Raw genomic sequence first — 16243 nt, forward strand, 5'->3', positions numbered from 1 at the left:
TTTAACGTCTCTGTGTCAATTCTAAAAAACAGTGTCAGCATACTAACATACGCTTACCAATGCAATAAAACACTCAAAGAATCATGAGGGGTAAAATATATATATTTAGACACACGTAAACCAAAAAATTATAACATAGACACAGCATGCTCTTGCCAAAAAGTTTCACCCTCAGGTGACATAAAGTAGTTAGTGAAAATATCACGCACTTTGAGCCCAGAGAGCGGTCTACGTTAAGGGTTGATAGGTGGTCTCGCCCTACACACATTGTCCAACCCACGCACAACACCAGCAGAGGAGGAACAATCATGTATCCTGGTGAAGTTATGAAGAACCACACAGGCTTTAACTACTTCATTAACATTTTGTTCACTCAGCTGAATGGCAGACTGGGGTACCCGCCATTTGGCATAAAGAATGCCAAAGGAACACTCCACCAGTCGCCGAGCACGTGATAGGCGCAAGCTAAAAATTCTGCGCCGGTGGTCAAGGTTGCGCCGGGGATATGGCCTCATGACATTGCGCGATAACAGAAAGGCCTCATCTGCCACAAGGACATAAGGGACTGATTCTTGAGTGGAGCCTGGTAGCTGGCGTGGTGGTGGTAGATCCAACTGGTCGGTGCGTAGCCGCCGAGCCATAATGGAAGTATTGAAGACTCGAGAGTCTCCTGTCCTTCCATAGGCCCCAATGTCAACAATTATAAACTTGTATTGAGGGTCGGCCAGGGCCAACAATACAACAGAAAAGTATTGTTTATAATTGAAGAATTGGGAGCCAGAGTTCGGCGGTTTATGCACCCGGATATGTTTGCCATCAAGGGCCCCAATACAATTAGGAAACTGGCATTCGTCCCTTGATATCCTCAACCAGTCTTCCATCCTGGGCTCGGGCATGACGAGTTGATGTAGTCTTGACCATATTTCACTACATGTCGACCTGACTATGCCAGAAATGGTAGATCTTCCAATCAAGAACTCATGGTGGAGGGCGGCATAAGACAGGCCAGTGGACAGGAAGCTGAAGAACAACAGAAAAGGGACATTTTAGAATGCACAAATTAAACAAAAAACAGGTACATACTGTACATACCAAACTTGTTAGGATTTCATATCTACTAACACACACATATTTGGTCGCACAATCACTACGTGATATTCAGTACATATTACACATAACATTCTGGTCTGTAAGTTTCAACATATCTGGAATAAGATGAGGGCATTAAAATGAGTCCATGAAGCAATAAATACATACTTTGGGCAACACCTCATGAACATAGAGAATGTGGTTGTGTAGTACATACCGTATTGTGAGTAGAAGTCGCTCCTCTGCAGATATCGCTTTGCGCATCCTTGTGTCCTGAAAGGTGATCCCAGGGCGCAGTGTCTCCAAGAGTCGATCAAATGTTGCAAGGCTCATGCGACAGTATTGGTAGAATTTGATAGGATGCTCCCGCAGAGAAGAATAGAGGCGGTGAAAATGACCTCTTGTGAGTCGTTGCCTCAAAAGTGGATGTACCCACATGCGTCTCCTCCTCCGCGGATCCACTATCACAGGGTATGGTTGGCCAAAGCGGCATGACAAAAGCCAGTTGAAGAGAACCTGCTCAGTTGTGTTGAAGCTCAGTCTGTCTGCCATGTTGCACATACAACACCAACACACATAGTGAAGGCAAGGTCACAAATGGACAGAATGGAGGCAGCCACCTGTTCCTGAGCCAATAAATAGGGTGCAGGCTAATGATTTAAATAGATAGCAGGCCTCAAAACCATTAAATGTCCATTTTGCAAGCCTGCGAGAAAATCTCGCAATACGGATTCCATACGGATTACATACAGATGCTGACATGCGCAAAATACGTGATCACACCTTGCTTACGGATGACATACGGAGCACTGTTTAGGGGTCATTCATCCGTATTACGCATGTAAACTATGGACCGTATTTTGCGTCGGTTAGTGTGACCCCGGCCTTAGTAGGGGAAACGCAGAGGATACAGCAGGTCCACATTTTGGTCATCCAAGAAGGTTAGTATAACACTAATACTGGCGGCCCTGCATAATCCATCGCTCCCCTTCATGCAGGGATGCCGACATTCTCATCGTCCCAGCAACACGGTGAGCTCCCCATCTCCAGCTTCCTACTCTGTGCACATTGCACAGGCTCCCCGGCGGCATGCCTAGTGTGCGCTTGCTCCGCTGTTCCTAAAGGGGTGGTGCACACACTTTGAAAATGCCAATAGCTGCGTGCCATCTTGTATAAAAAGCACCATCCCCAGTAGGAGGTGCTTGAGAAATATTCTCCCTTAGTACTGTAGCTTTGTTGCAACTAGTGGGTTGCCGGGTCCCTGTCCCTTAACCCGAATCTCTGGTCCTTGTGTGGCCAGATCCTGAACCTTATCCGACGGTCCTTGTGTAGCCAGAGCCTGAACCCGAACCCCTGGTCATTGTGTAGCCAGAGCCTGAACCCGAACCCCCTGTCCTTGTGTAGCCAGGGGATGAACCCAAACCCCTGGTCCTTGTGTGGCCGGAGCCTGAACCCAAATCTCTGGTCTTTGTGTGGCCAGAGGCTGAACCCGAACCTCTGGTCCTTGTGTGGCCAGAGCCTGAACCCAAATCTCTGGTCATTGTGTAGCCAGAGCCTGAACCCGAACCCCCTGTCCTTGTGTAGCCAGGGGATGAACCCAAACCCCTGGTCCTTGTGTGGCCAGAGCCTGAACCCAAATCTCTGGTCTTTGTGTGGCCAGAGGCTGAACCCGAACCTCTGGTCCTTGTGTGGCCAGAGCCTGAACCCAAATCTCTGGTCATTGTGTAGCCAGAGCCTGAACCCGAACCCCCTGTCCTTGTGTAGCCAGGGGATGAACCCAAACCCCTGGTCCTTGTGTGGCCAGAGCCTGAACCCAAATCTCTGGTCTTTGTGTGGTCAGAGGCTGAACCCGAACCTCTGGTCCTTGTGTGGCCAGAGCCTAAACCCCTGGTCCCTGTGTAGCCAGAGGCTGAACCCGAACCCCTTGTCCTTGTGTAGGTAGGGTAGGGCCCAGATTGGGGTGGTGGTCCACTGCTTACCGCGACCAGACGACACAGACACGAGACGGAGGCAGATTTTGGCTGCAACAGGTCCGAGTTTATTGGCCGTCCTTCTGACGACCGGAGCCATACACCGCAGCACCTTCACAGCTCTCTGTATTCAGGCCCGGGTACCTGCACCTTCCGTCTTAGTGACGTTCCTCGCGGCTCTTTCGCTGGGGCTGCCCTAGGCCTATCTACCGTTAGCGCTTCACCAGTCCGAGGTCGTCGTCCGTTTGGTACCCCCCCGTGGCCTTGTCTGTTCTGCGGTTCTTTGTGTCGGGGCCACCCCCCTGATTGTCTCTTCACCTCAGTCCTCTGATCAAGCTCTCCACCGTTGTCCATTCTCCATACTGTCTCTTCTCCTCCCTCTGGAACCCACTCCTGTACTATTTATCTCCCTCCTCGGGAAATCCCCTCCTGGGTTCCTATTTCCCCGCCCCCCATGACTAAGCGTTTCCATAGCCCTAAGCTGCTGTCAAGTCCTGTTCTCACGCTCCCCCCTGCCATCTTGTGGTCAAACTTAGGTACTGCACTTCTTTTCCATTTTCCCCAGCTGTTTCCCTTCTGTTACTACAAACATCCGTCTACAGTGCACCAACCGTCCCTCTCCCTACAGACAAGTCCGTCTGTCAGGTCACCTTCCCTACACTTGTGTAGCCAGAGGATGAATCCAAACCCCTAGTCCTTGTGTGGCCAGAGCCTGAACCCATATCTCTGGTCCTTGTGTGGCCAGAAGCTGAACCCGAACCTCTGGTCCTTGTGTGGCCAGAGGCTGAACCTGAACCTCTGGTCCTTGTGTAGCCAGAGCCTGAACCCGAACCCCTGGTCCCTGTGTAGCCAGAGGCTGAACCTGAACCCCTGGTCCTTGTGAACCCGAACTCCTGACCCTTGTGTAGCCAGTGCCTGAAACCAACACTCTGGTCCTTGTGTGGCCAGAAGCTGAACCCAAACCCCTGGTCCTTGTGTAGCCAGGGTTTCAACCCGAACCTGTTGTAGTTTCCCTTGTGGTATTATCCCTAACCTGTCCCTGAGATCTGTGAGGCCACACTGGCGGTACCTGAACCCTGAAGCCGCATCGGCGGTACCCAAACCTGAAACTGTTCCGATGATACTTGAATCAGTATCGCTGTCTGTCCTGGCTAGTGTCCTAGAGTCCGAACTGTCGGAGCTTGTTCCAGGATTCGTATCAAGCACTGTCTGTGACTCTCTGTCAGTATCCATTCTGCCCGAGGACCCAGAACCTGTGTAGTCTGAATGGAGATCAAATCCGGTCCTGCCAGATACTCCGAGCCCAGTCTTTGTTTGCTATCCTGACTTCTGGGGTCAGAAGCTGCAGTACTGGGGACTGCCTAGGAGTGGTACCTGGTGGCTACCGGCAGCTCAAACCTGACTCCACCATCTGAAGCTCCAGTGAAAACCAGAAACCATGTAACCGCGTAGCTACGCCCCTCCTAGGTAAGCCCAGCCCTGTGGAAGGGTGGATACAAGAACCACATTGTCATTGTTAACCAATGGCGTCACAAAGTAGGACACTGCTAGTTATGTGGGGGATAGGCCAGGGGTAGGTGTGCTCACTTAAGTATGGCCATTCCCCGGTCACTTAGGATACTCATCAGCAGAATTAGCCCTCACAGAAGAAGACCTGGGCTGTTCATAGTGCTACATGGACCTCTTTTCTTCTGCTGTCACGACGACTCTTTGGTAGTGCCCCATGTATCCATTCCAGGTGACCTAATACTTGAGTAAGAATAGCTTTGTGCCTCTCCATAGCACCTTCGCCGTGAGGCTCTGCTCCAGGTTGCGATATCCTAATCTGTGGCCACTATTCTTATCTTGGAAGATTTTGCAACATATCAAAGTTTTCTTGGCCATAACTGCAATGTGAATGCAGAGCAAGGTGCAGGCACGCACTGAGGTGGTTACATGTATACTTCATCCTGTGATACGAGCAGTCAGAAGATACCGGATGTGACTCAGAACTTTATGGGAAGGAATCTACTAAATATCACAACATCCCCTTGATAACGGAAAGTACCAGATGCCTCCTCAATGTTGGCACACGTCAGGTCTAAGGTGTGGCCACTGATGGTTTCTCTTTCATTTCTGTCTGACATTTAACTATGGCAGATCTAGCAGCTGAACTTACATGCCCGATCTGCTTAGACATATTTAAGGATCCTGTAACCCTAAGGTGTGGACACAACTTCTGCTGGAAATGCATTGACCATGCACTGGACTCCAAGAGGTCAAGAGTCTACATGTGTCCTCAGTGCAGGAAAAGATTCAAAGAACGGCCCGCCCTAACCAAGAACACAAACCTCAGTAACATCGCAGAACAATTCCATTCTGCTCAGCCTGATAATGATGACCCCGAGATCTTCTGCAATTACTGTGACCTTCCTTCTCCTGCCATAAAAACATGTATGCAATGCGAAACCTCCATGTGTGAGAGACATCTCAGAAGCCACAACAGGTCAGTGAGGCACACGTTAATTGATCCCACCACTTCCCTGGCTAAAAGAAGGTGCCCCATCCATAATAAGATCTTGGGGTATTACTGCACAGTGGATGGTACCTGTATCTGCTTGTCCTGCGCCATGGCCAAAGAACACTGGGAACACCAGGTGGATCCACTGATGGAGGCCTCTGAGAAGAAGAAGGAGGAACTGAGAAAGATTCTTGGGGCAATGAATGTGAAAACTGAGGAGACTGAGAGAAAAGTACAAACTTTGCAAGAAGAAATAAGAAAAGTCCAAGAAAAGGCCAATGTCGTAACTCGGAGAGTCCAGGATCGGTTTAGACTAATCGTGAGGGAACTCCAAGTCCTGGAAGAAACGCTCATCAGAGACATTTTCCAAATGAAAGAACAGCAATTAAATGCTTACAATGAACTGATCTCAGACTTGCAGAAGCAGAACGTAGAGCTGCTCAAGAGTAAGTGTCACATTGAGGAGCTGTGTAACATGACTGATCCATATATCGTCCTACAGGAAAAGCAGTCAGGTGTGGGGAGCTCATGTGACTCCATAGAAGAAGAAAGGAGACCTAAACTGTTACACAATGCCGGTGGTCTGGACCTGCACCCAATCTCAAAGACATTGCAAATTGGGTTAGGAGACATAATGGAAGGACTGAACTTCTGGTTCTATACACAGAAACCTGCAAACATATACCTGGACATAAACTCAGCGTCTCATCATCTCCAGATGTCAGACGACCTGAAGACTGTCACCTATGTAGAATCTCACCACAATCTTCCGGACAAAGACGAAAGATTTGGGGGTGACCAGGTCATAAGTACGAGAAGTTTTTCTTCAGGAAGACATTACTGGGAGGTGGAGATCAGAGACTCTGAGAACTGGGGAGTAGGGGTGTGCTACTCCAGCATGGACAGGAAGGGTGACCAGTCAAGGCTTGGATGTAATAACAAGTCATGGTGTCTGCAGAGGAGCCATAATGGTCTTGTGGCAGAGCATAATGGCCATTCGTGTTCTCTACCCTATAGGACATTCTGTAGTAGGGTGAGGGTCTATCTGGATTACAACAATGGACGTCTGTCCTTTTATGAAGTCAGTGACGCTGTTAAACACGTGTACACCATCTCCACCACCTTCACCGAGCCCCTTCACGCTGCTTTCATGGTGCAGAACAATTGGTTGAGAATCAAGAATTGGGAGGAAAGACTGAAGAGTGCCTGATCTTCCAGGTCAGGTCCGCACACTGACACCCCAAAAATAATGGACCTGGAAATATGATTTATGCGATTAGCATCGGCCCTTGTTTTTTCTTATCCAGTTTTGGTGACATTTTAACCCATTGCAAATTACACTTTCAGCCAGTCAATGACAGCCGTCATCTGGAAAGAAGATGCGATGTTGACGTCTTTGGCCAGACTTCACAAAAGGTCCACATTCCCTGGATGTCCTTTCATTCTTTTCTCGGGGTCTGTTTTAATGACTGTAACAACCAGTGAATGGGTTTGTCGGCAAAACGATTCTTTAGTGGATGATCGTGTGCTCAATGGGTGGTCAACCATCACCGGACTGCTATGTAATGTGTGCGACCTGCTTTATACTTTGCTTACGCTCTCTGGTGGGAATATGTGAGTATCGTATGGTATTATGGTTTTTACTGTATAACATTATTATATAGGTACTACATACCTAAAATAGTTCATTACGAAACTCTGTAACCAAGGTCGCCATACACGAGATGAAAGTCTGCCAATGTCAACGGGACTGGCCAACCACCTGATGTGTATGGGGGCCTCCTGACTCTTCCCCGACATATGATGTCTGGAAACAGAAGGATTGAGCAGTTGGGATTACACCATCTGATCCTTTTGTTTTCAGTGAGAATGAGCAGGACTAAACATTTCTAAAGGTCCATTACATGCACAACTCCAGTGTCCAGATTTTGTCCCCGCTGCTCCTCTTAGTATTTGTTATTTCTTTTTACATTTCCAATTTTGCATTTGGTTCCTTTCTATTTACTGCAATGCCTCTGGTCTTTGCCAAAAGGGTAGTGCTCACAGGATCCTCGGGGGTGTGTCTTTAAACTGCTCTGCCCAATTACAGTGTGAGCCATGCCTACATGAAAAAAGACCATAACAATTAACAATAAAAAGACCCAAATTTCTGGGATTGAAGGATTTGATAAATTTGTGCCGGTTGTGATGAAAGATTAGAATAAAGAAGTGTTAATACATGAAGTTCAAGCTCCTCGGTACATTTTTGATGGGTCTGCTGGGGGTCACAAAAGACTCTGTACTCAATTGACCTATAGTTTTCTGGGATGTACCAGATTTTTTAGGATTTCCCATCAATGTGTGGTCAATGGTGGTCCGATTCTGGGCAGTCAACAGAACAAGGGTACCTGGCCCCTGCTGGTGCCCTACGGCCCCTTACATGGAGAACCAGACACCTCTCAACATGAAGATAATCGGCGCTAACTGGATATACCAGACGCAGCACCACAAACGGTGAGTCTTTGGGTTACCCATCTGTAGGGGAGAAATGTTATTTTTCCTTCAAGTTAAGAAAGAATTTTTGATTTTGTGATTTTATCAGAGTTTTGGGAACCAGTGCAGTCAGGACCAGGTACACGTAGACCAACACATAATAGTAATAGTTACAGTGGCGATCAATGTAGAAAGGAGAGGGCAATGGAGGTGTCACTAGGAGGTCACTAAAGCCATGGTTCGGGTGCTGTTAAGCTACCTTCAAGCTCCAGGTTAGGGGCGCACGGTTTCTTGACATATCTGACAATAGTGGTGTCCTTGAGTTTATGACACCTACAAGCCCATATGTTCAGGGATGGTAGAGTTTTACAAGACAATTTGTGGGACAACCCTTAAGTCATGGAGTCTCTTTTGGGCACCTTGAGAATTAGGCCTCCTAATATAGATAATTGTGGATATTTCTGTGTCCACATTGGATTCTTAAAACTTGGGGTCTATGGATGAATAACCCTTTTATGGCTCCAAGAGTTATGGATCCTTAAAGGGAACCCATCATCAGAACAACAGAACCAAAAAAAATTGCAGAACCACATTTGGATTTTACAGATCCAAAACTTGACAAAAAAACAGATGTCTCATTGTACAGATTTTTTTTCTTGTGAAAAATTAGAAAAAAAAATCAACGGAGATGTGCACAGACCCATAGGCTATAATGGGTGTCATAAACTCACTTGTCCACTCACCTATTGCAAAACTCAGCGCTCCCCATAGCCAGTTCACACTTCTACACCACACTTTTTGCTGTCACCACTCAGTTTTGTTGGGCAGCGAGATGCTTGTCCTGTGATACACACTAGAACACGCACACAAAGCTGATCCAAGCACCTGACAATATGATTGCACTCTGGTATAGATAGGGTAACACAAACAGGATATACTTTCCCTCTTCGCGATTGTAGGTACGTTTAGAGCCGCAAGAAACAATCTTATTGAATTTTACATTTAATCTGGAAAAAGAATTACAGAGTTTACAAATTTTAAAAAGATGAAATAATAAAAAGACACACTGTACATAGAAGGCAGAGGAGATCACCACAGAAGCTGGGACAAATCTACAATTCTCATCATCTTTCCTGGATGTGACATAATTTTTCTTAGATAGAATTTAATATGTTGGAACCAGACCCTTCACCACTCCTCGTGGTCAGAAAGATGGGCGCAGGACATGATTACTTATTTGTCAGATTTTCACACAGGAACCTCTTCGTGGAATAACTTGTCCACCATATTTCCAAGTCCTCATGGTTGAACTCACAGAAGCGATTATGCTCCCCGATCACAGATATATCCATGAATGGTGTGGACATCAGATTATTCCAGATTTGGTATATGAATATTGCATTACCATTGTGCCATATGATGTCCCTGGTGTGCTAGAGATGTACTGTCCACCTTAGGAGCCATCAAATTCTCTTGCCTATTTTGTCACCCCTCGTTCTAACATTTGTGCTTCTTACCACTGTCGGAAGCAGCGGTGGAGAGCCAACACTAAAGCAGGGGAAGATCATAGTGCCATGGATCTTGCCATGCTTTGCACCATTTCTAAATGACTAGTGTGCCCCTCGATTTTTTTTTTTACCCTTCTTGCCCCAAATGGGCAATAGCTCCTGTTAGTGAACAAGATGGTGCAGGAGAGATGGGGATCAGCGGTAATATCTGCCCAGCTCCAGGCGCTGCCTTAGGGTAAGTGCACACGTTGCGGATTGTGCTGCGGATTTTTCCGCGCGTATTTGGCTAAATCCGCAGGTCAAAAGACATGCGTTTCACCTGCGGATTAGCCTGCGGTTTTCCCCTGCGTTTTGATACCTGGTAATGGAGCAGGTGTCAAACCGCTGTGGATTCCGCACAAAGAATTGACATGCTGTGGATTTAAAACTGCAGCAAATCCGCGCGGAAACGTCCGCAGCATGTGCACAGCGTTTTTTTATTTCCATTGAATTTATAGGTACTGTACAACGCAGCAAAATCTGCTGCAGATCCGCAGGGCCAAAAACACGGACCTGCAGCAGAATCCGCAACGTGTGCACACACCCTTATGCGCCTATTGCGCATTTCATAGAGGATGAAATTTTCGTGCGTTCTGCTTTTTTTCCACAAGATGGCGAACTCAGCTGGCAACCGCGTAATTTTCAACACAGCTGACGGTCTGGTGTTCCGTTCTCACAGAGAAAGAGACACAGAAAAAAAAAAGGTACGTCTGTGCATTCAGGGCATAACCGCGAGGCGAAACCTGCCGTAGACGTCAAAACCCTTTTATTATACCCCCCAAAAAAAAGTTACGCCAAAAGAAGAATTGAGACTTTTCCCAGCGGGAGTGGAACAATCCTGACCATTGACCTTTGGATTTGCCAAATAAAGAGACACTTCCTGATTGCAAGTATGGCAGCTACTGACTTGAAGTATGGGCAGAACTGCTCTATCTGCATGGGGGTCTACACGGATCCCGTCACCTTGAGGTGCGGGCACAACTTCTGCCGGGGGTGTATCGAACTGGAACTGGATTCTCAGCAGGAGTCTGGAATGTACACCTGTCCTGAATGCAGAAAAAGGTTTCACGAGAGACCAACGTTGCAGAGGCCCATCAACCTGTGCCACCCAGTAGAGTGTCCATCCATGTCCCATGAGGACCATGAAGCACCAGGGATATTCTGCACTTACTGCATTAATTCTCCGGTACCTGCTGTCAAATCCTGCCTGCTGTGCGAAGCGTCTCTGTGTGACAATCATCTAAGGGTCCACAGCAAGTCCCCAGAACACGTCCTATCAGAGCCGACCACTTCTTACGGAAAGCGAAAATGTTCCACACACAAGAAGATCCTCGAATACTACTGCTCCAAGGACGCCGTTTGCATCTGTGTATCTTGCATCGCGTTTGGAGAACATAAGGGACACTACGTGGAGCCCATCAATGCAGCTTTTGAAAAAAAGAGAGACAGGCTAATACATTTTTTGGAAAAGTTGACTGTGAAAAAAAAGAGGACGGAGAAACGAGTCAAGAACTTGCAAAAACGAAGGGCGGACGTCCAAGAAAAAGCAGCCGGTGTGACCAAGCAGGTGAATGTGCTGTTTAGGGATATTCGGGAACAGTTGGACCTTCTGGAGAAAAGGGTCCTCAGTGAAATATCCAACTGGGAAGAGCAGGTGTCCCACACGGTTTCCAACCTGATCCAGCAGCTGGAGATAAAGAAGGACGAGCTGTCCAGGAAAATGTTCGATGTTGAGGAGCTGTGCCACATGAACGATCCCGTCACTGTCCTACAAGGACGGGCACCCATAAGAGATGACTTTTATGACCGTCAGGAGGGAGATGATGAAGAGCGAGAAAGAGAAGATAAGAAGGTCCACGAGGCTGGGGATCTAGATGAAGGTCTGATTTCTGCGGCCTTACATGCCGGTCTAGCTGACATTATGACCGGTGTGAAAAGAGGGATTTATGTGTCCGAGTCCCTGGATATATTACTCGATCTAAACACGGCTGGTAATTACGTGGCAGTATCCGGAGATCTGAAATCTGTGTCCTGGTCAGATCTAAATCAATGTCGTCTCGAAACCCTGGAGAGATTTCAGTATTGTCAGGTAATGAGCACCAGGAGCTTCTCCTCAGGACGCCATTACTGGGAGGTGGAGACCAGTGAGTCTGGAGACTGGATGATCGGGGTGTGTTATCCCAGTATAGACAGGAAAGGCGTCCAGTCCTACATTGGAAACAACGGCAAGTCCTGGGGTTTATGTAAATTTAATCAGGAGTATTCGGCCATACATTCCAGCGACGTTAGCCAGATCCCTCATTACGTGTCCTCTCACAGCTTCAGGATCTATCTGGATTATGAAGCCGGACAATTGTCCTTTTATGAGTTACAAGGGCCAATTAGACACCTGCACACCTTCTCCGCCGTCTTCTCAGAGCCCCTACATGCTGTGTTTTATGTCTGGGGTGACTGGGTAAGAATTACGAGCTAGAGAGTTTACTGATGGCGCCCCAGAGATCTGTAGATCCTATTTATGTCACATGCTCAATTTTACAAATGTATGAATAGTTGTGTAAAATGTTAGAGACAATGGATCAATCACTGGTGCCCAGTGGCATTGCTTGGGGAGGAGGTGCCACAGATCCCAAATTTTTTGTGGGTGCAAAATCTCTCCCTATTGGCTAGTACTGTATAGGGATAGAGTTAGGCCTAGGATTGGGGCTGGGGCTAGAGTTTGGGCCAGGGTTAGTGTTAGGATGGGGGCTATAGTTTGGGCCATGGTTAGGACTAAGGTTAGAGGCAGGGCTAACATTAGAATTAGGGCGAGGGTTGGAGCTTTGGTTAGGGCTTGGATTGGGAACACAGTTTGGCCAGGGCTAGAGCTAAGGTTAAAGGTAGGACTAAGGTTACAGTTTGGGCAAAAGTAAGGGCTAATGTTAGAGCTGGGGCTAGAGTTAGAGACTGGTTTAGAGCTTAGATTGGGGCTAGAGTTTGGGAGAGGGTCTCAATTAGCATTAGGATTGGGGCTATGGCTTGGGGGTAGGGTTAGGACTAAGGTTATAGGTAGGGCTAAGGATAGAATTAGAGTGAGGGTTGAAGCTTTGGGCTTGGGTTGGGGCTAGAGATGGACTAGGGCTAAGGATAAAGGTTGGAATAAGGTTCTAGTTGGGATAAGGCTAAGGGCTAAGGTTAGAGGTGGGGTAGGGTTGGAGACTAGTTGAGGGCTCGGCTTAGGGCTAGAGTTTGGGCCAGGGTCCGACTTAGCGTTAGTATTGGGGTTATGGTTTCGTAGGGTTAGGAGTAAGGTTAGAATTAAGGATAGTATTGCGACAAGGGTTGGAGCATGAGCTAGAGTTTTGGTCAGGGCTAGGGCTAAGGTTAAAGGTAGAAATAAGGTTAGATTTTGGGCAATGGTAAGGGCTAATGTTAGAAGTAGGAGTAGGGTTGGAGACTGAACCAGGGCTAGTGCAAAGGTTAGAGATAGGGCTAGGGTTGGAGACTGGGTTAGGGCTTGGATGGTGGTTGGAGTTTGAGCCAGGGCTAGTGCTAAGGTTAGAGTTAGGACTAGGGTTATATTAATAAAATAGTTACATAACAAATGTTATAGAAAATAAAAAGTAAAAACAAATTATAACAATATTTAACTTTTTTATTTTTTAAATTTAATGTCAGCAGAAAGAACTAGAGGGCCATAAGGCAAACTATATTTCTATCAGTATTTTCTTAAAATATGATACATGTAGTTTAAGGACAAGGAGTTCAATACTGGACAGGCGGAAGGGACTCACAGAGTGCTAATGGTCCAAGTTAAGGGGCACAAAATACTTGCCTTGCCCTGGGCGCTGCCTACCCACGCTATGCCACTGCTGGCGCCACCATCAGATAACAGAATGCATATCCAATATGACCTCCTGCATCAATATAGGAGTCAAAGGATTAATGGTTTCCCGTCTCGGTAGCACCACTGAATAGCAAGTGGCCGAAAGTTCTCCTACATCGAGGATGGACTGACTTCAACACTTGGAGCCACCATCAAACAGCAGGACACAAATCCGATATGGCCTCCGGTATGGACATAGGATGGGATGAATTCAGTCGTCACTGAGCCACCTTGGTAGGGGGTTCAGCACATGTGAACTCATCCTAACTAGAAAGGTATTAACAATCATTAATTTATCGTAACAGGAGAGGAAAGAAGGAGGCTTCCATGGCCGTCAGGGCCTGCGTCATGTATCTTCACATGGCCTCAAAATGCCAACATGGTCCTGACACCACCACTGAAGTGGCTGGTGGTGGGCTCCATTCCTCTACCCCCTCCAGTCCTCCATAAGTACTGTTTGGTGATGTTGTGCGCCGCTCTCCTGTCTGCGCCCCTCTCCTGTCGGCGCCACCCTGTGGGGGGTTATTGCTGTAGATTTGGGGATGTCACTGACTTGGCCTTAGTCGTCTTCATATTTAGGCTGCACATCTGGTTTTACTGCTTTTTGTGCTCTTTCATATTGTTTATATCTAACCGTACACTTTAGTCTTAAAGGGAAAGAGTCATCAGAAAATGATCTATTCTTTAAATCAGGATTTTGGGTTAAACTGATTTTTTTTTTCATATTTTTGGAATGTTATTTTCCCACATCACAATCTTTAGAAATGGAAATGTTGTAAAAAGTTTGTTTTCTCTTTAGAACATTTACCACTCGGAGGAATTAATTCATATCTTATTAGACCTGATCTTACGAATGCAGCGATGCAAAATATCTTTATTTCTTTTCTTTATTTTTCATGGGGGGAACAGAATTTGAATTTTTAGATATATTTTTTTTTAAACTTTTACATTTTGAAAAACTTTTTTTTTTTATTTTTTTTTTCCAATTTAGATCGCTCATACCATGTACTGCAATACTCTAGTGAATAGTGGATCCTGCGTTATCAGGTGTTACCAGTCAGTAAACTCCTGTCTGTGCTGATAAGTAGTCTGCTGAAAACTCTTCCTGAAAGTATCAGATTAAAATTTTAAAATGACAAATATTTTGGTTTTAATAAAGATCCAGAAAAAAAAAAATTGGAAAAAAAACTAAAAAAAAGAGACAAAAAACTTGATTTAAGAGTCGTTTTCTGATGAAGGCTTCCCGGTACAGACAGTCATCACTCGTGGCCTCATTGTACTGATGCCGTGTGAGTAAACTCATGATATCACTACCACAGATTTCCGTCTTTGGGCTTTTTTGGGGCCGATCTCTTTGGATAAATGAGGGAAAGTTTCTGTAGACCAGAGGTTACACAAGAAAAGACTCTAAAGGGTCATTCTAGCAAATGATCAACTCTCCAGAGGACACTTAGTGATCACAGGGGTCAGAGATGCACGGACCCTGCTCCATTCCAGCTGGGGATTTCGGAGCCCATTATGGAGATTGTTGGGGTCAATAATGGGAATAATCAGCGCTCGTAACTTCCCCAATACAAGGACTAGAAGGAGAAAATCCTCCCCAAAATCCAGGAGGAATGAGCAGGTAAGAAAATTAGTGAAAGAAGGGGAGGGAATGTGAGGAGACTGAGAGGAGCCAGGAAGAAATTGGGGAGATGGAGGAAAAGGCCTGAAGGTGAGGAAACCACGGAAAGGAGGTGACGACCATAAGAGGAGGTCGGGGATGAGAAAGGAGGATAATGGAGGTGGAAACGGAGGAGGGGACTGCGTGGGAAGCAGGAGAGGAGTCTAGTCCGGGAGGGAAGAGGAGAATCATTAGCAGAAGGAGGAGAATCCAGAGAGGAAAGGGAAGAATATGGAGAGGGAGGAGAATCCATAGAGAGAGGAGGAGCAGCCAGAAAGAGGAGAGAAAGGAGAAGAATATGGAGAGGGAGGAGAATCCATAGAGAGAGGAGGAGCAGCCAGAAAGAGGAGAGAAAGGAGGAGAATATGGAGAGGGAGGAGAATCCATAGTGAGAGGAGGAGCAGCCAGAAAGAGGAGAGAAAGGAGGAGAATATGGAGAGGGAGGAGAATCCATAGAGAGAGGAGGAGCAGCCAGAAAGAGGAGAGAAAGGAGGAGAATATGGAGAGGGAGGAGAATCCATAGAGAGAGGAGGAGGAGAATATGGAGAGGGAGGAGAATCCATAGAGAGAGGAGGAGCAGCCAGAAAGAGGAGAGAAAGGAGAAGAATATGGAGAGGGAGGAGAATCCATAGAGAGAGGAGGAGCAGCCAGAAAGAGGAGAGAAAGGAGAAGAATATGGAGAGGGAGGAGAATCCATAGAGAGAGGAGGAGCAGCCAGAAAGAGGAGAGAAAGGAGGAGAATATGGAGAGGGAGGAGAATCCATAGTGAGAGGAGGAGCAGCCAGAAAGAGGAGAGAAAGGAGGAGAATATGGAGAGGGAGGAGAATCCATAGAGAGAGGAGGAGCAGCCAGAAAGAGGAGAGAAAGGAGGAGAATATGGAGAGGGAGGAGAATCCATAGAGAGAGGAGGAGCAGCCAGAAAGAGGAGAGAAAGGAGGAGAATATGGAGAGGGAGGAGAATCCATAGTGAGAGGAGGAGCAGCCAGAAAGAGGCGAGAAAGGAGGAGAATATGGACAGGGAGGAGAATCCATAGAGAGAGGAGGAGCAGCCAGAAAGAGGAGAGAAAGGAGAAGAATATGGAGAGGGAGGAGAATCCATAGAGAGAGGAGGAGCAGCCAGAAAGAGGAGAGAAAGGAGGA

At 46.8% G+C, this 16243-nt stretch overlaps 2 protein-coding genes across 2 annotated transcripts; both read left to right on the top strand.

Annotated features, from left to right (window-relative positions):
• Positions 1-5191: 5191 nt before the first annotated feature.
• Positions 5192-7769, top strand: LOC141094402 (E3 ubiquitin/ISG15 ligase TRIM25-like). Its single transcript, XM_073580199.1, has one exon. It carries the CDS (start codon positions 5192-5194, stop codon positions 6767-6769), a length of 1578 nt encoding a protein of 525 aa, XP_073436300.1. The 3' UTR covers positions 6770-7769.
• Positions 7770-10325: 2556 nt separating this feature from the next.
• On the top strand, positions 10326-14758 carry LOC141094101 (E3 ubiquitin/ISG15 ligase TRIM25-like). The gene has a single exon (XM_073579827.1). The coding sequence runs from the start codon at positions 10471-10473 to the stop codon at positions 12049-12051; it is 1581 nt and encodes a 526-aa protein (XP_073435928.1). The 5' UTR covers positions 10326-10470; the 3' UTR covers positions 12052-14758.
• The last annotated feature ends 1485 nt before the right edge of the window (positions 14759-16243 follow it).

The sequence above is a fragment of the Dendrobates tinctorius genome, unplaced genomic scaffold (genome assembly GCF_039654945.1).
Source record: "Dendrobates tinctorius isolate UK_male_01 unplaced genomic scaffold, ASM3965494v1 ptg000063l, whole genome shotgun sequence".
Classification (NCBI taxonomy): domain Eukaryota; kingdom Metazoa; phylum Chordata; class Amphibia; order Anura; family Dendrobatidae; genus Dendrobates; species Dendrobates tinctorius.

What these genes read in the sequence shown, in the direction of transcription:
- LOC141094101 (XM_073579827.1), top strand. Translation starts at nt 10,471, where the DNA reads ATGGCAGCTACTGACTTGAAGTATGGGCAGAACTGCTCTATCTGCATG.
- LOC141094402 (XM_073580199.1), top strand. Translation starts at nt 5,192, where the DNA reads ATGGCAGATCTAGCAGCTGAACTTACATGCCCGATCTGCTTAGACATA.